This window comes from Macaca nemestrina, chromosome 4 (genome assembly GCF_043159975.1).
Source record: "Macaca nemestrina isolate mMacNem1 chromosome 4, mMacNem.hap1, whole genome shotgun sequence".
Taxonomy (NCBI): Eukaryota; Metazoa; Chordata; class Mammalia; order Primates; family Cercopithecidae; genus Macaca; species Macaca nemestrina.
In genome coordinates this window covers 150,074,591-150,095,647 of record NC_092128.1, presented here as the reverse complement: position 1 = coordinate 150,095,647, position 21,057 = coordinate 150,074,591, and the positions used below count along the sequence as shown (strand labels likewise).

The following is a 21,057-nucleotide window of genomic DNA, read 5'->3' as shown; positions in this document are numbered from 1 at the left end:
AGTGAGCTATGATGGCACCGCTGCATTCCAACCTGGGTGCCAAAGCGAGATCCTGTCTCTAAATTAAATTAAAAACAATATCACCAAAACAACAACAGGTTGGGCGGTGGTGTCTCACGCCTGTAATCGGAGGACTTTGGGAGACCGAAGTGGGAGACCATTTGAGGTCAGGAGTTCGAGGGCAGCCTGAGCAACATAGTGAGACTCCACCTCTACAAAAAATAAAACTGGCCTTGGTGGCGCGCGCCTGTAATCCTAGCTACTTGGGAGGCTGAGGCAGGGGGATCGCTTGAGTCCCGTAGGTTGAGGCTGCAGTGAGCTGAGATCGCGCCACTATACTCCAGCCTGGATGACAAACTGAGACCCTATTAGAAAAAAAAAAAAAAGTGCCCCGCTCACTTTTTCCAGAAACGCGCAGCCCTCGCCTGTAGCCAGGAGAGAACGCCGCGAGCCAGCAAAACACATACTCCGCCAGGAAACGGACAAGCCCACCCAGGGGTGCCAGAAGAGGACACCGCGCTGCAGGTTCTTCTTCCGGGCTGGCGGCGAGCGCTTCCGGGGCGGCGGCGAGGGAGGCGGAAGTGCGGTGTCCTGGCAGGTGGCTGTTGTCTGTGGGCCAACCGTGGGAGGCTCCCGAGGTGGGGGCCGGGTCGGGATGGCTGCCGCGGCGGCCGGGGCCGGGAGCGGGCCCTGGGCTGCCCAGGAGAAGCAGTTTCCGCCCGCGCTGCTGAGTTTCTTCATCTACAACCCGCGCTTCGGGCCGCGAGAAGGAGAGGTATGCGGAGTGGGCGGCGCGCGGGGTCAACGGGCCCGAGGGGCGGGCCGTGTCGGTGCCCCCGAGGAGGCGGTCCTGTGGTTCTGCCCACCTCGAGCGGCACAGACCTAGCCTGCGTTGCGCCAGGTGCGAGTCCGAGCCAGGGACTGCGGCGGGGACCTGACAGCAGGCAGGGACCGCTTCAGGTCCTGGGTCGATGCCTGTCTATGGAATAAAGCCCTGTCGGGTCTGTCACTCCACACCCCAGGTTGAGGCTGTTTGCGCTTTGCCTTGCGTCACTTCTGGGAAATAAACATTGAACTTGGCTTTGTTAAGTGGTTAGTCTCCAGCTAGAAGCGTGGAAGCAAAGTGGCAGACGCTAGCCCTCAAGCGATGCAAGCTTGGAGGACCCTGTAAAAGTTTTCTGCCAAATGAGAGAGAGAGAGAGAGACACAGAGAGAGACAGACTGTAATCCCAGCACTTCCGGAGGCCGAGATGGGACGATTGCTTGAGGCCAGGAGTTCCAGACCAGCCTGGGCAACATAGGAAGATCCCCATCTCTTACTCACCCCTGCAAAAAAAAAAAAAAAAATCGAAAAATGAGCCAGGAGTGGTGGAACGCACCTGAGTTCCAGCTACTCAGGAGGCTGAGGCCAGAGGATCGCTTGAGCCCGAGTGGTTGAGGCTGCAGGGGAGCTGTAATTGCGCCACTGCACTACAGCCTGGGCCACAGAGACCACATCTCCAGAAAAAGAAAAAAAAAACTTGTTAGTTCAAATGCCTGGGACCTGGCTGGATTTAATTTTCAGGGAGCTGTGTGTCTGCAGATGTGCACACCTTTATTTCTTACAAGCATTGGTGTATTACAAATTAGCACTAGGAAAGAAATCTAGAGACTGAGTTTTCATAGAAATTACCTGGTGCTGCTTCAGATATAACGTGACTTATTGAATATCGAAACTGCCTTTCTGGCTGGTGGGCAGTATTTGCACACGACGAGATAATTCCTGTTTTTCTTATTATTTTTAGTAATAGAGACGAGGTCTCACTGTGTTGCCCAGGCTGGTCTGGAACTCCTGAGCTCAAGTGATCCTCCCGCCTCGAGCTCTCAGAGTGCTAGAATTACAATACCTGTGTTTCTAAAACTGGTCTTTGTTTTGTTTTGTGATTAGCATGTGTGACACAAGAGGTCGACATTGAACTTAGCGTTTTCAGTAGCTAAGATGAAATGTTTATATTAATGTGCTTCTGTTTCTTCATGTTTCAGGAGGAAAATAAGATTTTATTTTATCATCCAAATGAGGTAGAAAAGAATGAAAAGATTAGAAATGTCGGATTGTGTGAAGCTATTGTACAGTTCACAAGGTAATACCTTTAAGTGTGCCTTTTAGAGTTCAGTGAATTCTTAAAACTTCTGCTGGAGAATTGTCCCAAACGTATTTTTTTAACCTTTGTAGGACCTTTAGCCCATCAAAACCTGCAAAATCTTTACATACCCAGAAGAATAGACAGTTCTTCAATGAACCAGAAGAACATTTCTGGATGGTCATGGTATTTACATACACGGTGTATCTTTCTGAAATTGTACGGTGAAGTTATGGGTGATCTTTACTATTCAGAGTTTGGGAAAGTTCTCTGGCTATTGCGTCCAAGTAACATTAAAATAAAATTGGTTGTAATTTTAAAATCAAGTTCTTCCTATTTGCTTTATTTGTTCTTGGGGCTGTTTTAAGAAGTTGTGTTTCTGGTGCTATAGCATGTTCAAAGTTTTTAAATTAAGGCAAAATAAAAAACATGGTATAATGAATTCATTGTATAATTTCAGTTTATCAAACTTTGCAGGTTGTTCGGAATCCTATAATTGAAAAACAGAGTAAAGATGGGAAACAAGTTATTGAATATCAAGAGGAGGAGTTGTTGGTAATGTGTCATTATTTATTTATTTATTTTAGATGTATTACTGAGTATGTTGAATCCCTCAATTGGTCGGATTGAAACTCGGTGGCTTTTGCGGAGGTTTCTCGGGGTATATAGCAAAGGTTTATGTTTATCGTTTACATGAGCACGGTCTTTTTAAAATGTATATGCGCCCTCTCTCACTAATACCTTCTGCTCTTCATCTACATTGAAAGCCCTCCTAAAGTAAGGCTTACTGAGTCACAAATTAGAATTTAAACACTTCTGGCTGGGAACAGTGGCTCACACCTGTAATCCTAGTACTTTGGGAAGCCGAGGCGGGCAGATCACTTGAGGTCAGGGGTTCAAGACCAGTCTGGCCAATATGGCGGAACCCTGTCTCTACTAAAACTATAAAAATTGGCCAGGAATGGTGGCGCACACCTGTCATCCCGGCTACTCAGGAGGCTGAGGCAGGAGAATCGCTTGAACCAGGGAAGCAAAGGTTGCAGTGAGCTGAGACTGCACCACTGCGCTCCAGCCTAGACAACAGAGTGAGACTCCATCTCACAAAAGAAAAAAAAAGTAAACACTTTTTCAGCACACAACTATTGTGGGACCAAGTTGATAAACATTATACCGTTTGGCCAAGAGTCAGTGTAGCTTTTCCATCTCTCCAATAGACATTGTTTTCCCTCGAATTGAGATCTCTGCTGTGTTTTTGTGTCTGCAGGACAAGGTTTATAGTTCAGTGCTACAGCAGTGCTACAGCATGTACAAGGTAAGCCTGGCATTCGTTTTGAACCGAGAGTCCAACCAGTTACCCCTGTTTATATAGGCTCCAGGGTTGTTTAAAGAGAAATGTTTCAGTGACTGCAAAGTGACTGTGTATTTCTCTTAGAGAAGAAAATAATGAGGCCTTGGAAACAGGTAGTGAGGTTTATGCCCACATTTATTCAGGGAGTATTGAACTCCCTTCTCTCTCTCAGCCTCAGAGTGGGAATGTGTCCCCACTGATGAAAACGTGTGTCTCTGTCCTCAAAGAACGTACAGAATGCAGATAATTTTATGATTTAAACATTTCAGTGAGGCAGGGCACAGTGTATCACACCTGTAATTTCAGCATTCTGGGAGGCTGAAGTGGGAGGATTGCTTGAGCCCAGGAGTTCAGGATCAGTCTGGGCAATATAGCAAGACCCCATCTCTACAAAAAATGTTTGTACAAGTTATTCAGGTGTCATGGTGCATGCCTGTAGTCCCAGCTACTTGGGAGGCTGAGGTGGGAGGATCGCTTGAGCCTGGGAGGTCGAGGCTGCAGTGAACTATGATTGCGCCACTGCACTCCAGCCTGAGTGACAGAACAAGATTCCGTCTCAAAAAAAAAAAAAGGATAAAAATGGTGATTCCGTTCATTGAAAGAAAACTGAAAAATAAAAATTTGGGTGATATTATTTATATAAATTGAAACTTCAGGGTGAGTTGAAATTTTTGAAAGATGCCCAGAGCAATTAGGCAGTTTCATATATAAGACAGCATCACTGGCCGGGCGCGGTGGCTCAAGCCTGTAATCCCAGCACTTTGGGAGGCCGAGATGGGCGGATCACGAGGTCAGGAGATCGAGACCATCCTGGCTAACACAGTGAAACCCCGTCTCTACTAAAAAATACAAAAAACTAGCCGGGCGAGGTGGCGGGCGCCTGTAGTCCCAGCTACTCGGGAGGCTGAGGCAGGAGAATGGCGTGAACCCGGGAGGCGGAGCTTGCAGTGAGCTGAGATCCGGCCACTGCACTCCAGCCCGGGCGGCAGAGACTCCGTCTCAAAAAAAAAATTAAAAAAAAAAAAAAAAAAAAAAGACAGCATCACTTAACAGTATTTTTTTGTAACTTATATTTTTAACTCAGCTTTTCTCATGTAAATATTTTTTCTGTTGAAAAGAACTGGGAGATTTAATGAGCTGAATTAATAATCTAAAGGAAAAAAAGAACTTGTTCTACTGAAAAAGTGAGCATAGGAAATCGATTTTTTTTTCTGCCGTCTTTTACCTCATAGCTTTTTAATGGAACATTTCTGAAAGCCATGGAAGATGGAGGCCTCGAGCTTCTGAAAGAAAGATTAGAGAAATTCTTCCATCGGGTAAGTACTTTGAATTTCATTTATAACTTTAGTGAGCATTCAGCAGATTTTTAGAGAAATATGGACAGACAAGTTCGTTTCTTACGTACAAAAAACCCAGAACTTGAAAGTGGCAAAGAGCCTGAGACAGACCGTCGTAAAACTGGAGCAGCGAGGAGGCGCGTGAGGCGAGGAAACGCGTGAGGCGTGCACTCTGGACCCTCCCTCCAGCTGTAAGGCAGAGCTTCCTGCGTTTCCCCGGGGCTCTTAAAGAGTCCTGGAGTCATCTTCGGCCTCCTTGTGTTTTACCTGCATCTGTCCTGGGCTTACTCAAAAGCCGTCTTTTGTGTGAGGGATCAGTTGATCTTTTGTGTGATGGATCAGTTGATACGGAAAACGTGATTATTGGAGTTGCACATTGTTAGGGATGGGCTCTGTTTACTGAACAGGCATAAGCTGTGTTGCTGCAGGAAGAGTTACTGAGTTACTGGCTGTGGGACTGTGTCAGATGAGCCATTAGGGACTTGTGTCCCAAGTGCTGTTCTTCCATTGTGATTGAATTTTGCATATTTCACCCGACCTTGTCAAGCTCAGTTTATCTTTTTTTCAAAAGGAAACAAAAAAAGAGGGTCTTGTCCTGTCTGTTTTGCCCAGGCTGGTCTCAAGCAATCTTCCCTCCTCGGCCTCCCAAAGTGCTGGGGTTAAAGGCATGAGCCAACTCGCCCAGTCCAGTTTCCCTTGAAGAAACAATTCTCAATTTATTTTCTTCTGAAAATACCTTCTGTGTCTATTGTTGAGTTCAACTTTTCTGTCTCAAACAGCTTTCATAGCTATTTTCGAATTTTTTGTTTCTCTGAATTACTTCTTTGTTTTGTCATTTTAATGACCACAATTATCCACTCGCATATTATCTCCTGGTTTCTGTTCTTGTCCTCATTTCTCTCTTACACGTCAACATATGGATACAACTGTTGTCCTGACTACGTATCATTTAGACGCGATTTTAGTTAAGATGGCACTCTTGGCTGGGCGTGGTGGCTCACGCCTGTAATCCCAGCACTTTGGGAGGCCGAGGCAGGCAGATCATGAGGTCGTGAGTTCAAGACCAGTCTGGCCAACATGGTGAAATCTCGCCTCTACTAAAAATACAGAAAAACTGGCTGGGCGTGGTGGCACACGCCTGTAATCCCAGCTGTTCTGGAGGCTGAGGCAGGAGAATCGCTTGAACCCAGGAGGCAGAGGTTGCAGTGAGCTGAGATCGCACCACTTCACTCCAGCCTGGGCAACAGAGCAGGACTCCATCTCAGGGGGGAAAAAAGATGGCACTGTCTGTAGTATTAATGGATAGATCCCTCATTAGGTTAATCTAATTTGAAGGGCACTACTATAAGGAATTAAATACTTTTTCTTTTTTTTTTTTTTTTTTTTGAGACAGTCTCACTCTTGTCACCCAGACTGGAGTGTAGTGTGTGATCTTGGCTCACTGCAACCTTCGTCTCCCAAGTTCAAGTGATTCTCCTGTCTCAGCCTCCCAAGTAGTTGGGATTACAGGCTACCACGCCCAGCTAATTTTGTATTTTTAGTAGAGACGGGGTTTTGCCATGTTGGCCAGGCTGTTCTCAAACTCCTGACCTCGAATGTTCTGCCTGCCTTGGCCTCCCAAAGTGCTGGGATTACAGGCATGAGCCACCACACCCAGCCAAGAATTAAATACTTTAAAGTGCTAGCTGGGCACAGTGGCTCATGCCTGTTCCCAGTGCTTTGGGACACCTAGACATGAGAATCACAGAGGCTGAAAGTTCAAGACCAGCCTGGGCAACATAGCAAGACCCTGTCTATACCCCCCAAAAAAAACAAAAAAATTTTGGGCCAGGCACGGTGGCTCACACCTGTAATCTCAGCACTTCGGGAGGCCGAGGTGGGTGGATCACGAGGTCAGGAGATCAAGACCATCCTGGCCAGCATGGTGAAACCCTGTCTCTACTAAAAAATACAAAAAAATAGCCAGGCGTGGTAGCAGGTGCCTGTAGTCGCAGCTACTCAGGAGGCTGAGGCAGGAGAATGGTGTGAACCTGGGAGGCGGAGCTTGCAGTGAGCCGAGATTGCGCCACTGCACTCCAGCCTGGGCGACAGAGTGAGACTCCATCTCAAAAAACTTAACTTTAAAAAGAGGTAAAACAATACTGAATAAACATTAACTAGATATGTTTGAACTTTGTATCTTGGAATTGGTACTGAGTTCACACTCGGTTACCCATGTTTTTGCCATGGCCTCATTGTTGCGCTGTTTGCTAGTGTGTAATTGTATCATAAATATGAGTCTGACATAAGATTATCAAGGAGCATTATATTCAGTGTACTCTTAGTAAATTTTATGCCTTACTTTTTTTCCACAGTATTTGCAAACGCTACATTTGCAGTCATGTGACTTACTTGACATTTTTGGTGGAATCAGCTTCTTCCCATTGGATAAAATGACTTATTTGAAAATCCAGTCCTTTATTAATAGAATGGAGGAAAGCCTGAGTATAGTCAAATACACTGCGTTTCTCTATAATGATCAGCTCATCTGGTAGGTACACCCCGAGGCATGGTATTAAAAGAAAAAATTGAGATAATAAAAACAGCAGTGACTGGATTGATGGCAGGTTGTCAAACAGGAACTTGCAGGGGGAGGCTGGGTAGGAAGCATCTTCATAGATACTGTCAAAATAAAGCAGTGATTATTTAAAGCAGAACTAGGGTGATTTGGGTTAAAATTTCCAAGCAGAGGAGTTTAAAACTGGTTGCATGAAAGATGAAAGGCGGGCCGGGCGCGGTGGCTCACGCCTGTAATCCCAGCACTTTGGGAGGCCGAGGCGGGCGGATAACGAGGTAAGGAGATCGAGACCATCCTGGCTAACACAGTGAAACCCCGTCTTTACTAAAAAATACAAAAAACAAGCTGGGCATGGTGGCGGGCACCTGTAGGCCCAGCTACTCGGGAGGCTGAGGCAGGAGAATGGCGGGAATCCGGGAGGCGGAGCTTGCAGTGAGCCGAGATTGCGCCACTGCCCTCCAGCCTGGGCGACAGAGCGAGACTCCGTCTCAAAAAAAAAAAAAAAAAGAAAGATGAAAGGCTGGGTACAGTAGCTCATGCCTGTAATCTTAGCACTTTGGGAGGCCAAGTCGGGCAGATCACTTGAGGTCAGGAGTTTGAGACCAGCCTGGCCAACATGGGGAAACCCTGTCTCTACCCAAAATACAAAACTTAGCTGGGCGTGTTAGCACATGCCTGTAATCGCAGCTACTCGGGAGGCTGAGGCAGGAGAATCACTTGAACCCGGGAGGCAGAGGTTACAGTGAGCCAAGATAGCGCCACTACTCCAGCCTGGCAACAGAGAGAGACTCAGTCTCCAAAAAAAAAAAAAAAAGAGAAAATGTTCCTGTCAAGTAAGGTTTAGGAATCCTATTTTTCTTTTGGAGTTTTTTCCGAAATGACAAATGTGAGAAGCGGAATTTTTGTAGCTTTTTTTTTTTTTTTTTTTTTTTCTTATAGTGACGGGGTTTATTGTGTTGGCCGGGCTGGTCTCAAGCTCTTGGCCTCAGTGATCCACCCGCCTCGGCCTCCCAAAGCGCTGGGATTACAGGCATGAGCCACTGCACCTGCTTTCTTTTAAAGAAGCTACTGTTCTTTTTTTAAATCTAAGAAATCCAAAGTGTTATACAAACCAGGAAATTACCTGCTATCGTCAAACTGTTTGTGTCCTGCAGTAGGAACAAGGTGGTCACAAGACTGCCCAGCATACGTGACCCCTGAGAGCTGGATGGCAACCGAGGCCGCGCACTTTTGGCCTAGAGTAGGTGGACAGAAGCCGTGGAGGCGTAGCAGGGAGTGGCCGGCCCTCCCGCAGCTGTTCCAGGACCCTCAGGTTTTATGTTCCCATTGACTATAGCCCACTTTCTTTTTTTTTTTTTTTTTTTTTTTTTTTTTTTTTTTTTGAGACAGAGTCTCACTCTCTTGCCCAGGCTGGAGTACAATGGCACGATCTTGCTTGGCTCACTGCAACCTCCACCTCCTGGGTTCAAGCGATTCTCCTGCCTCAGTCTCCTGAGTAGCTGGGATTACAGGCACGTGCCACCATGCTCAGCTGTTTTGTATTTTTAGTAGAGGCGGGGTTTCACCATGTTGGCCAGGCTGGTCTTAAACTCCTGACCTCAGGTGTTTTGCCTGGATTGGCCACCCAAAGTGCCGTGATTACAGGTGTGAACCTCCGCACCTGGCCTAGCCCCGTTTCTTAGTTAGGGGTGTGGCCATATTTTACTACTATAACGTGAGGTCAGCTAATAGAAAAGGCCAAACTAGTTCCCCTGAAATTTACCTTCCCTGCCAAAATCTTGTAGCTCCATTTTAAGGAGAGAAACAAGTTACTGTAAAGAAATTTGAATCCAGTTAATAAACAACTTGGTGGGTTTCCACATGAACTTTGTTATCTCCTAGGAAGACAACACAAATTTCTGGTGAAAACCCACCTACTTTTTTTTTGAGATGGAGTCGCTTTCTGTTGCCCAGGCTGGAGTGCAGTGGCATGATCGATCTTGGCTTGCTGCAACCCCTGCCTCCTGGGTTCAAGCAATTCTGCCTCAGCCTCCTGAGCAGCTGGGATTACAGGTGCGTACCACAACACCCAGCTAATTTTTTTGTGGAGATGGAGTTTCACCATGTTGGCCAGGCTGGTCTCGAACTCCTGACCTCAGGTGATCCGCCTGCCTCAGCCTCCCAAAGTGCTGGGATTACAGGTGTGAGCCACCGTGCCCAGCCTCCACCTATTTTTTAATTTGACAAATTGTTTATGGGGCAACCTTCTGCTGTACTGACTCTGCTGTAGTTGCTTTCTGTGTGATACGCACACGATGTTAGTAAAGTGAAATACTGCCGTGGAATGTAGGAGATGGGAGGATAGTTGTGCTCCTGTAGCATCAGATCTGCAGAGGGAGTGGCTCCTTCCCAGATGAAAATGACAGGAGGTACTTGCAAGTGACATGCATCCACGGTGATAGGGAGATGTAGTGTGACAAGCCGGAATCCAGCAGCAGTGGCCCATGGCCTTGTCTCCACTGAAAAGAGAAGAGCAGCTGAGATTCTGATCTCTGGGACGGACACAAGCCCTGCCGTGGGTGCAACCTCCTGAGAGTGAGGAAGAATGAAAGAGCAGAGGGTCCTCCAGGAGCTCATTCTGGGAGACGCTGGAGCCAGAGTGACTAGCAGCATTGGCCCTTGGAAGCCTGGAGTCACAGGACAATCTGGTGCCCAGCTCCGGGGATCCTGCTGGCATTGTCATCTTGGAATAGCATCCAAGGGGTAGAGCAGGGCACAGCTCTGGTGGCTGTACAGAACTGTTCTGTTGTCCTCTCCCCCACGAGCACACTGGAGGTGTCAGTCCCAGGAAGTAGCAACAAAAAGAACCTTCAAGAAAAACAGCATGTTACTCCAGTTGCGATCGCTTCCACCTGTCATCCCAGCACTCTGGGAGGCTGAGGCAGGAGGATCACCTGAGACCAGGAGTTGAAGACCAGCCTGGGCAACATAGAATGTATCTCTACAAAAAAATGCAAAAAAAAAAAAAAAAAGCTGAGCACTGTGGTGCGCACTTGACAGTCCCAGCTACAGAGACTACAGAGGTTGAGGCCGGAGAATCACTTGAGCCTGGAAATTTGAGGTTGCAGTGAGCTATGATAGCACCACTGTACTCCAGCCTGGGTGACAGAGCAAGACCCTAAGAAAAAAACAGCACGTTTTGACGGAATTGCTCATTTAAATGCCAAGAAAGACTTTTAAACCAGGTGCGGTGGCACATACCTATGGTCCCAGCTACTGGGGAGGAGGAGGCAGAAGGATCGCTTGAGCCAGGAGTTACTTGGAGACCAGCCTGGACAATATAATGAGGCTCTGTCTCCACCAAAAAGGGGGAAATAAAAGAATTTGTCACAAGCAGAGTAAATATTACCCTTATGTATTTACTTAGTATATTGTTTTGATTTTTTTTTTTTTGAGACAGAGTCTCACTTGCTCGGTCCCCCAGGCTACAGTGCCATGGCGTGATCTCAGCTCGCTTCATCCTCCGCCTCCCAGGTTCAAGCGATTCTCATGCCTCAGTCTCCCAAGTAGCTGGGATTAGAGGCGCGTGCTATCAGTCCTAGCAAAATTTTGTATTTTTTAGTAGAGCCAGTGTTTCGCCATGTTGGCCAGGCTGGTGTTGAACTCCTGACCTCAGGTGATCTGCCCACCTTGGCCTCCCAAAACCTGCTGGGATTACAGGTGTGAGCCACCGCGCCTGGGCACCTTCAGGATGTTTCAGTGATCTTGAATAGAAAACCCCCAGATCCAGCCTCACTGTCTGTCTGTCTCTCTCCTTTTAAAAAACTGATTCCAGAGTCTGATGCCGGCTAGTTTCTCTGTGCTTTCTCCATGTGCTGCTCCTTCCTGCCTCATTTCAGATTAGACGGTTTGCCTGAAGCTTGTTTTTCTCCTCCTCCTCCTTTTTCTACACCGAGATGCGGAGAATTAAAATCCATGTACATTTCTGAGACCTAGGATCACGTTCCCTGTCTACAGCACACCCATATTTTCCCGGGGAACTAGGGGAGAGATTGTGGGGTTACCGTAAAACCCAGGAAGCTAAGAGACATCTGCTGCTAAAATGAAACAGTGTGGCTTTGGAGGTTTCCTGCATAATCCTACATGGAATTCAACCAGTCCGATCCCTTGTGACTTTTTATCTCAAATGGCTTGTAAAATACAAGACTACGTAGGAGTAGCCTTTTGCAGGTCAGGATGAAGTTCCAGTGCCTGGACTCCAGTTTAACTCTTTGCCTTCCTGAACTTCGCAGTCAGGAGGTGAGCCTCTTGATATAATGTTAAAGAAAAAAGCACCGGTAGTCGCAGCTACTCAGGACGCTGAGGTGGGAGGTTCGCTTGAGCCTAGGAATCGGAGGCTGCAGCGAGCTGTGGGCACACCACTGTAATCCAGCCTGGGCGACAGACGAGACTCATCTCTTGAAAACTGAAAAAAGATGAGGCCAGGCACAGTGGCTCACATACGTAATCCCAGCACTTTAGGAGGCTGAGGCAGGAGCACTGCTTGAGTCCAGGAGTTTGAAACTAACCTGGCAACATAGCAAGACGCCCATCTCTACATAAAGTAGAAAAATTAGCTGGGCATGGTGGTGCACGCCTGTAGTCCCAGCTAGTCTGGAGGCTGAGATGGGAGGACCACTTGAGCCCTGGAGGCTGAGGCTGCAGTGAGCTGTGATCGCACGACTGCACCCGGCCTGGGTGACAGAGCAAGATGTTGTCTCAAAAAAAAAAATTTTTTTTTTAATAAAAAATGAGCTTTATCCAGAGCTTAAAATTTTTTGGAGAAGTTTGACAAAGTATACCACGTAAATTCAGATTTACCTCAGTGCTAAGAATTATGTTAGGGAAAAGGAAACTCATTTTGATCTCAGGTAGAAAAATAGATTGTTTTGAGTTTTATGTAGCTTTAGACTTTAAAAAGTTAGAATTTATTCTGTGTCACTAAAAATGACTTGAAAAATTTTTTTTTTTTTTTTTTTTTTTTTTTTTGAGACGGAGTCTAGCTCTGTTGCCCAGGCTGGAGTGCAGTGGCCGGATCTCAGCTCACTGCAAGCCCCGCCTCCCGGGTTCACGCCATTCTCCTGCCTCAGCCTCCCAAGTAGCTGGGAGTACAGGCGCCCGCCACCTCGCCTGGCTAATTTTTTTTGTATTTTAGTAGAGACGGGGTTTCACCGTGTTAGCCAGGATGGTCTCGATCTGCTGACCTCATGATCCACCCGTCTCGGCCTCCCAAAGTGCTGGGATTACAGGCTTGAGCCACCGCGCCCGGCCAAAAAATTTTTTTTTTAAATGAACTTTATCACAGCAGTGGAAAGACGGAAGACAATTCCAAAACGTTTAACCCAGTGCTTTTCTGATGTTCCAGGAGTGGATTAGAACAAGACGACATGAGAATTTTATACAAATACCTTACCACCTCCCTTTTTCCAAGGCACATGGAGCCTGAGGTATGATGGGGACCATCGCTGCACACACTTACTCACATCCAGGGACACAGAGGGGGCGGGTGGAGTGCGATGGTGGTGCGTGAGAGCATTTCTGATCATTGCTGATGTATATTTTGACTTAGTGTGATATTTATGTCGTTGTGTATCAGTTAGCACAGAAAACCACATGCAGCTCTCCAGTGTGTGACATTCAGATGTGACGCAGAAAGCATCGTTTTGTGGCCGGGCGCGGTGGCTCAAGCTTGTAATCCCAGCACTTTGGGAGGCCGAGACGGGCGGATCATGAGGTCAGCAGATCGAGACCATCCTGGCTAACACGGTGAAACCCCGTCTCTACTAAAAAATACAAAAAACTAGCCGGGCGAGGTGGCGGGCGCCTGTAGTCCCAGCTACTCGGGAGGCTGAGGCAGGAGAATGGCGCAAACCCGGGAGGCGGAGCTTGCAGTGAGCTGAGATCTGACCATTGCACTCCAGTCCGGCGACAGCGCAAGACTCCGTCTCAAAAAAAAAAAAAAAAAAAAAAAAAAAAGCATCGTTTTGTGGGGGTGCGTTGGTTTTTTGTGTGTGTTTTTGGTTTTTTTTTGAGACGGAGTCTCGAACTTTTGCCGGGGGTGGAGAGGTTCAAGCGACTCTCCTTGCTTCGGCCTCACAAGTAGCTGGGATTTACAGGCGCCTGCCAACACGCCCAGCTAATTTTTTTGTATTTTTAGTAGAGACGGGTTTCACTATGTTGGCCAGGCTGGTCTCGAACTCCTGTCCTCTTGATCTGCCCACCTTGGCCTCCCAAAGTGCTGGGATTACAGGCATTAGCTACCGCCCCCAGTCCAGAAAGCATGTTTTTAAGAGGAGTGAGTCATTGAGTAGAGGAAAAATTGGATTTTATTTTTCTTTTAATTTATATATTTTATTTATTTATTGAGACAGAGTTTTGTTCTTATCGCCCAGGCTGGAGTGCAATGATGCAATCTCCGCTCACTGCAACTCCACCTCCTGGATTCAAACAATTCTCCTGCCTTAGGCTCCCAAATAGCTGAGATTACAGGTGTCTGCCACCATGCCCAGCTAATTTTTGTATTTTTAGTAGAGATGGGATTCCACCATGTTGGCCAGGCTGGTCTCGAACTCCTGATCTCAGGTGATTCACCCTCCTCAGCCTCCCAAAGTGCTGTGATTACAGGCGTGAGCTGCCGCTCCTGGCCGAAAAATTGGATTTTGGATCGGGTTCTAGGAACCTTTAAAATGCCAGTGATCTTTAAAACAGTCGATCTGTGTCGTCTTCTCCTCTATCAACATGAGACCTAATTTTCAGTAGATGTCTTAGTGCCGACCTGGCTTTCCACTCTGGTACTGAAATTTCCCAGTTTTCCCAGAGAACTTGTAAATGATATCACTGTGTTCTCCCGAAAGTATTTTCAGAGCTTAACACACAAAAATCATTGGGCTCAGCTGAACTCACTCTCTCCGCTTGTTCGTTCCCCTCCCTCTTGTCCTCCCTCTTTTTTTTTTTTTTTTTTTTTTTTTTTTGAGACAAGGTCTCACTACGTTGACTCGTCTGGTCTCAAACTCCTGGGCTCAAGTAATCTGCCTGCCTCGGCCTCCCAAAGTGCTGGGATTATAGGCATGAGCCACCTCACCTGGCCAAAAATTGAAAACCTAGCCGGGTGTGGTCACATATACCTGTATCTTGAGGCTGAGGTGGGAGGATTGCTTGAGCTCAGGAGTTCAAGGCTACAGTGAGTCATTATCATGCCACACTGCATTCCAGCCTGGGCAACAGAACAAGATCCTGTCTCTAAAAGAAAAAGACAAATAGTATGGAACCAACTAGTAGATAATGAATGCTGTTTTTCAAAGCTTGGAAAATAAATAAATAAAAAGTCTGATAAGTCATTCTCAACATTAAATTTATTTGCAGTTAGCAGGAAGGGATTCTCCAATAAGAGCAGAAATGCCAGGAAATCTTCAGCACTATGGAAGGTAGGACTTCTGTTCTTTGATTTAAGATACTGGGTTTTCTTTCTTCCTTTTCCTTTATTTTTTTCTGGACTCAGAGTCTGGCTGTGTTACCCAGCCTGGAGTGCAGTGGCAAGATCTCGGCTCACTGCAACCTCTGCCTCCCAGGCTGAAGCGATTCTCATGCCTCAGCCTCCCCAGTAGCTGGAACTACAGGCACAAGCCACTATGCCTGGCTAATTCATTTTGTGTTTTTAGTAGAGACATGGTTTCATCATGTTGGCCTGGCTGGTCTTGAACTCCTGACTTCAAGTGATCTACCTACCTTGGCCTCCCAAAGTGCTGGGATTACAGGTGTGAGCCACCATGCCTGGCCTATTATCTTTTTGGTAAAGATAATATGAACATTGAAATATCTTTGTGCCATCTGATTGACAGTAACCAACAAGGAAAGTTTATGTTTCCAATGAGTTAAAACTTACTTTAGCATACCCCGCCAATTTTTTTTTTCTTTTTTTTTTTTTTGAGATGGAGTGTCTGTCACCCAGGCTGGAGTGTGGAGTGCAGTGGCACAACCTCAGCTCACTGTAGACTCCGCCTCCCGGGTTCAAGCAATTCCCCTGCCTCAGCCTCTAGAGTGGCTGGGATTGCAGGTGCCCATAACCACGCCGAGCTAATTTTTGTATTTTTAGTAGAGACGAGGTTTTGCCATGTTGGCCAGGCTGCTCTTGAACTCCTGACTTCAGGTGATCCACCCACCTCGGCCTCCCAAAGTGCTGGGGTTATAGGCGTGAGCCACCAGGCCCGGCCAGCGTATTCTGATACGGTGTTATCCAAATAGCACCTGGCATCGAAAGCAACTGGTGAATATTAAGTAGGAATGTGTTCTGTTTCTAGATTCCTGATTCTAATTCACCTCATTGAATCAAGCCATGTCTGTTCTTGCTTTTAAGATTTCTTACCGGACCCTTGAACCTTAATGATCCGGATGCAAAATGCAGATTCCCCAAAATTTTTGTAAATACAGATGACGCTTATGAAGAGCTCCATTTAATTGTTTATAAGGTAACAACTTTTTTCCCTCCAGCGTTACTGATTAATACTGAAGTCGATCTTTCTTGTACGTGTACACGAGTGCGTATGCAAACCTCTTAAATGTTTCTTGGAAAAGATGTTGGAAGTTCTGATTATGGTAAAACTCAAAATGGGTGTTCTTCTAGAGTAGTAAGTTTATTTTCAGCTCCTTTTAAACAGTTTTGTTATTAGTGAAAGAGGAACTGTTTAAGATGGTGATTCATAAACGTGTGAAGTCCCACGTGCTCTCAAACCAAAGGCTGTCAGAGGTTGGTGCTGCCTGTTCTCGAAATGGCTCTAGATGGGGGCCGTGGCCACGTGTCTGTGCATGTTGCTTTTGCTCTGATTTTAAGGCTATGGGCTTGCTAATTCCATAAGGATCGTATTTGTTTCTGTCAGGACATCATCTTGTAAGGATATGTACTCAGGTTGTGTTTCTAATTAAAGGCAGTTTTTGGTTCAAGAAAGAAGTCGAGCATGCGTATGTGCTTCTCTTCTTTCCTGCCTAAGGCTGCGGAGAAGTTTTCATTCATAAAGGCTCAGAAATGATGCTGTTGGGGAACAGGAAGGAGCGGGGTGTGTCAGGATGAGGGAGTCCTGTCCGTCTCTGGAAGGTAGACGGGACTTGTCAGCCACGCCTGATGGAGGGCGGTGCCGGAACAGGCCTGGAATACGAGTGGCAACCCTGTGCTAAGGCAAAGGACCCACAGCCCTGCGGAAGCCCAGAGAAGCTCCTGACTTGGAGGAGGGGTCACCTGAGTTGTCAGAGTGGGGACTGGGCCTGGAAAGGTGGGGAAGTGAAGTGAAGTGTGGCAGAGAGGCCAGTCAGCCTCCCCTTCCCCCATCCTTGCACAGATAGGCCCGCGGCTGAGCATCCATCCCTGGCTGACAAGTGAGGGTCTGTTTAAAGAAAGGAAACAGTCTGAAGAGACCCCGAGTGGCTAACGTGGATGTCTGCCCCTGAGAATGAGGCCCTGCTCATTCTGGCATTTCTGTCTCCCAGACGGAACTGAGACCTTCATCCTACTCTGAGTGAAGCCTGGTGAGCCTTCTCGTTCCCTCATTGTTAAATATGGCTGCAAAAACAAAAGTAGAGGTCTCAAAAGAAACAAAAATGATTCTGAGGACAGACAAGAACTTTAAAAAATTAGTATCCACTAATTAGAAGAGTTGTATCTATTAATAAAAAATTGAAATGGGCCAGGTGCAGTCCCAGCACTTTGGGAGGCCAAGGTGGGAGGATCACTTGAGGCCAGGAGTTGGGAGGCCAGCCTGGGCAACATAGTAAGACCCTGTGTCGACAGAAAAATGTTTAGAAATTAGCCAGGCGTGGTGGTGCTCGTCTGTAGTCCCAGCTGCTCAGGAGGCTGAGGCAGGAGAACCACTTGAGCCCAAGAGTTGGAAGCTGCAGTGAGCTATGATCACACCACTGCATTCTTGCCTGGGTGACAGAGTGAAACCCTGTCTCAAAAATAATGAAACTGGCATCAACAGTTTCATATCTAGCACCAGACATTATGTGACAGTGGAAGAGAGACTTTCAGAGTTCTGAGAGAAAATGAATTTGAGCATAGAGTTCTTTGCCACGCCAAGCTGTCAACCACAGATGAGACAAAAGGAAGACATTATCCCGGGCACGGTGGCTCACGCCTGTAATCCCAACACTTTGGGAGGCCGAGGTGGGCTGATCACCTGAGGTCTGGAGTTCGAGACCAGCCTGGCCAACATGGGGAAACCCTATCTCTACTAAAAATACAAAAAATTAGCCAGGCATGGTGGCACACGCCTGTAATCCCAGCTACTCTGGAGGCTGAGGCAGGAGAATCACTTGTACCCGGGAGGTGGAGGTTGCAGTGAGCTGAGATTACGCCACTGCACTCTAGTCTGGGCAACAGAGCAGGACTCTGTCTCAAAAAAAAAAAAAAAAAAAAAGTTAAATATGAAAAGCCTCAAAAAGTTTACCCTCATGCACCCTTCCTCAGGGTGTCACACAGGGTCATCTGTCAGCAGAATAAGTGAACAAACCAGGAAAGAACAGTTGGGAATCTAGAGCAGTAGTTCTCACGCATGAGACGGTACAAGGAAATCTTGGGGTGATCAGGCTCTTAAGGTCTGCTGGCAACACCCCAACCCCAGCACCTCTGTGACCGAGCAGGAGGAGGGAGGGCTCCAGGGTTCAAGCCGCCAAAATAAAAAGATGTTTCGTTCATCACGTGGTGTGCTTGAGAGCGTCAAAGTTGGGCTGTGACAGAGGCAGGGAAGGGGAGATTCCAGGAAGAGCCTACAAAAAGATGTGGTCGAAAAAGCAAACCAAAATGTTGGAGGTGTAATTTAGAGCAGGAATTGGAGTAGGAAGAATGTCCATTTGTGGAAAATTCGAGACCCCATCTCAAGAAAAAAATCATTCCCCTTTGAATGACCCAGGTAATGACTCTGAAATCTCCATAAGCCTGGTGTGTAATATGCTGTTGATTGCATTTCTGCTTTTAGAGTCAATCTATAGACATAATTTGGGGCGTGATAATGGGATTGTCGCTGTGTTAAAGGGTCCTTAATCTTTTTCTTAATGACTTTGAGATACAATGCACGTACCGTACAACTCACCCTTGTACACTTAAAATGTACAATTTAGTGATTTCTAGTTGCAAAGTTCATGAGTCTCCAAGACCATCCTCACTTCTGACACCAGCTGCAAGTTTGGGAGTCCCCATGACCACCTTTAGGGTAAGAGTTCACTAGAAGTACTACAGGACTCAGAAAAGGCTTTCTACAGCAGTACGCCCGAGGCAAAGGCCATGTGTTCCAGAACCCCCAGGGGGTGCCTGAAACCAGGGACAGTACCAAACCCTTCACATACTGTGTTTTTCCTGTACATACATGCCTGTGATAATGTTTAATTTATACATATTCAGTACAGTAAGAGATTAATAGCAATAATAAGGCCGGGCACAGTGGCTCACACCTGTAATCCCAGCACTTTGGGAGGCCGAGGCAGGCAGATCACTTGAGACCAGGAACTTGAGACCAGCCTGGCCAGCATGGTGAAACCCTGCCTCTACTACAAATATAAAACTCAGCCAGGCATGATGGCATGCACATGTAATCCGAGTTACTCAGGAGGCTGAGTCAGGAGAATCACTTGAACCTGGGAGACGGAGGTTGCAGTGAACCAAGATAGTGCCATTGTACTCCAGCCTGGACAACAGAGTGAGACCCCATCTCACAAAAAGTAATAGTAATCATGATTGGACAATAACAATACACTGCAATAAAAGTAATGAGAATGTGGTTTTCTTCCCCCTTACCACAGTATTTTATTACACTGTCCCTCACGTGACCGAAACCACGGGAAGCAAAACCAGGGATAAGGAAGAATATACGCACAGCTGTGGTTTATTATGGTGAAAGAAGAATACAGGTTAAAATCAGCCCGGGGAAGAGGCACATGGGGCAGGGCCCAGGAACCACCAGTGGAAGGACTCCATTTGCTTTAGGTTTGTTTGGTTTTTTGGGTTTCTAGATTTTTGGTTTTTGGTTTTTGGTTTTGAGATGGAGTCCCGCTCCAGTGTGAGCTTCTGGCTGTCCTCTCCCGCTGGGGTCATGCGGACAGCACAGTGCCTGTTTCCCCATCGAGGATGTATGGCAGTCTCTATGGAGTGCTGCCATCCAGGGAAGCTCACCTGAGCCTCGAGATCCAGAGTTTTTACTGGGGATTGGCCACAGAGACACAGCTGGCCCTGTGTGGCCGGCCTTAGTCTCCAGCCCTCCAGAGGTGGAGCGGGTGCTGTACGGGCTTGGGCTGTAAGGGATATTGGCCTGTAGTTTTGTTTTCTTGTGATATCTTTGGGCAATGCTGGCCCGATAGAATGTGTTGGGAAGTGTTCCCTCCTATTTTTTTGGAAGACAGTGAAGCACTGGTGTTAATTCTTCTTTCCATGTTTCATAGAATTCACAGTCAAGCTCTCTGCATCTGGGCTTTTCTTTGTGGGAAGTTTTAAAGTTAATTAACTGTGCGTAGCATTCCATTATTGGAACACTAAGCTTGTGGGAGTTATTTATATCCTGCTGAAGGTTATCGCCAAAGTCTCATTTTTCACAGAAAAGATTTACAACCTCCAGCATAAATGGGTTAATCTCTTTACTTGTTAGAGGTTTATTTTGATTTTGTTTCTTCTTGAGTCAGCTTTGGTAGTTTGTGTCTTTCTAGGAATTTGTCCGCTTCAGTTTGATTTGATTTGTCGGCACGTGGGTTTTCATGGTATTACAGGTAAAGCCAGATATTCCTTCATTTTTCCTGTAAAGTCAGTAGTGATGTCTCCTCTTTCATTCCTGGTTATAGTAATTTGAGTCTTCTCTGTTTGTTTCTTGTTCTACAGTCTAGCTGAAGGTTCTTCATATTTCTGGAATCTTCACAAGAAAAAAGGAAAAGGTTTTCAATGTTGGTCTTTTCACAGAACTAACTTTTGGTTTCATTTATTTTCTCTATGATTTTTCTCTATCGAGTTTGTTTCTGCTCTCATCTTTTAGTATTTCCTTCCATTTGCTTTAGGTTTCTTTGTTGTTTTTTTTTGAGACAGTCCCACTCTGTCACCCAGGCTGGAGTGCACTGGCACAGTCTCGGCTCACTGCAACCTCTGCCTTCCAGGTTCACACGATTCTCTTGCCTCAGCCTCCTGAGTAGCTGGGATTATAGGCGCACACCACCACGCCAAGCTAATTTTTTTGTACTTTTAGTAGAGACGGGGTTTCGCCATGTTAGGCTGGTCTCAAACTCCTGACCTCAGGTGATCCACCTGCCTCCGCCTCCCAAAATGCTGGGATTACAGGTGTGAGCCACTGCACCCGGCCCCACTTGCTTTAGGTTTAGTTGACTCCTTTTGTCCAGGATCTTAAGACGAAAGGTCAGGTCACTGATTTGAGATCTTTCATCTCTGAGACAGGATCTCGCTCTCGGAAGTGGGAAGAGGTACTGGGGCAGGTGGGAATGTGATTTCAGGAGCGGAGGCCTGTGGCTGGTGGAAGGCGACCAGCGGAGGAAATAGAATGGCTGTAAACCGTAGAGGAGGAGGGGGGAAGGCAGATGAGGGGTCACACGCGTCATGACATGAGCAGGAAGTAAATACGATGTCTAAAGAGGATACGCTAAAGAGTTAGGATAAGCCCGTTGTCTAATAACAGTTTAAAGTGGTTGCCAGGGAGGAGA

General features: G+C 46.7%; 1 protein-coding gene across 7 annotated transcripts in view; it reads left to right on the top strand.

The window, feature by feature from the left end:
* Positions 1 to 561: 561 nt before the first annotated feature.
* LOC105497374 (vacuolar fusion protein CCZ1 homolog B) overlaps positions 562 to 21,057 on the top strand; it is a 28,016-nt gene continuing 7,520 nt past the window's right edge. For 2 of the 7 annotated variants that reach the window (XR_011622619.1, XR_011622620.1), the window contains exons 1-10: positions 562 to 775; positions 2,023 to 2,120; positions 2,213 to 2,306; positions 2,598 to 2,675; positions 3,385 to 3,432; positions 4,701 to 4,784; positions 7,160 to 7,335; positions 12,746 to 12,827; positions 14,743 to 14,804; positions 15,734 to 15,845. Coding sequence is in view for 5 of the 7 variants with exons in the window: in XM_071095357.1 (XP_070951458.1) it covers positions 656 to 775; positions 2,023 to 2,120; positions 2,213 to 2,306; positions 2,598 to 2,675; positions 3,385 to 3,432; positions 4,701 to 4,784; positions 7,160 to 7,335; positions 12,746 to 12,827; positions 14,743 to 14,804; positions 15,734 to 15,845 (954 nt within the window). In the remaining 2 variants the exon portion in view is untranslated. The remainder of the gene's footprint in view (positions 776 to 2,022; positions 2,121 to 2,212; positions 2,307 to 2,597; positions 2,676 to 3,384; positions 3,433 to 4,700; positions 4,785 to 7,159; positions 7,336 to 12,745; positions 12,828 to 14,742; positions 14,805 to 15,733; positions 15,846 to 21,057) is intronic. The other 5 variants (XM_071095357.1, XM_071095358.1, XM_071095359.1 and 2 more) reach the window with 5 other exon arrangements.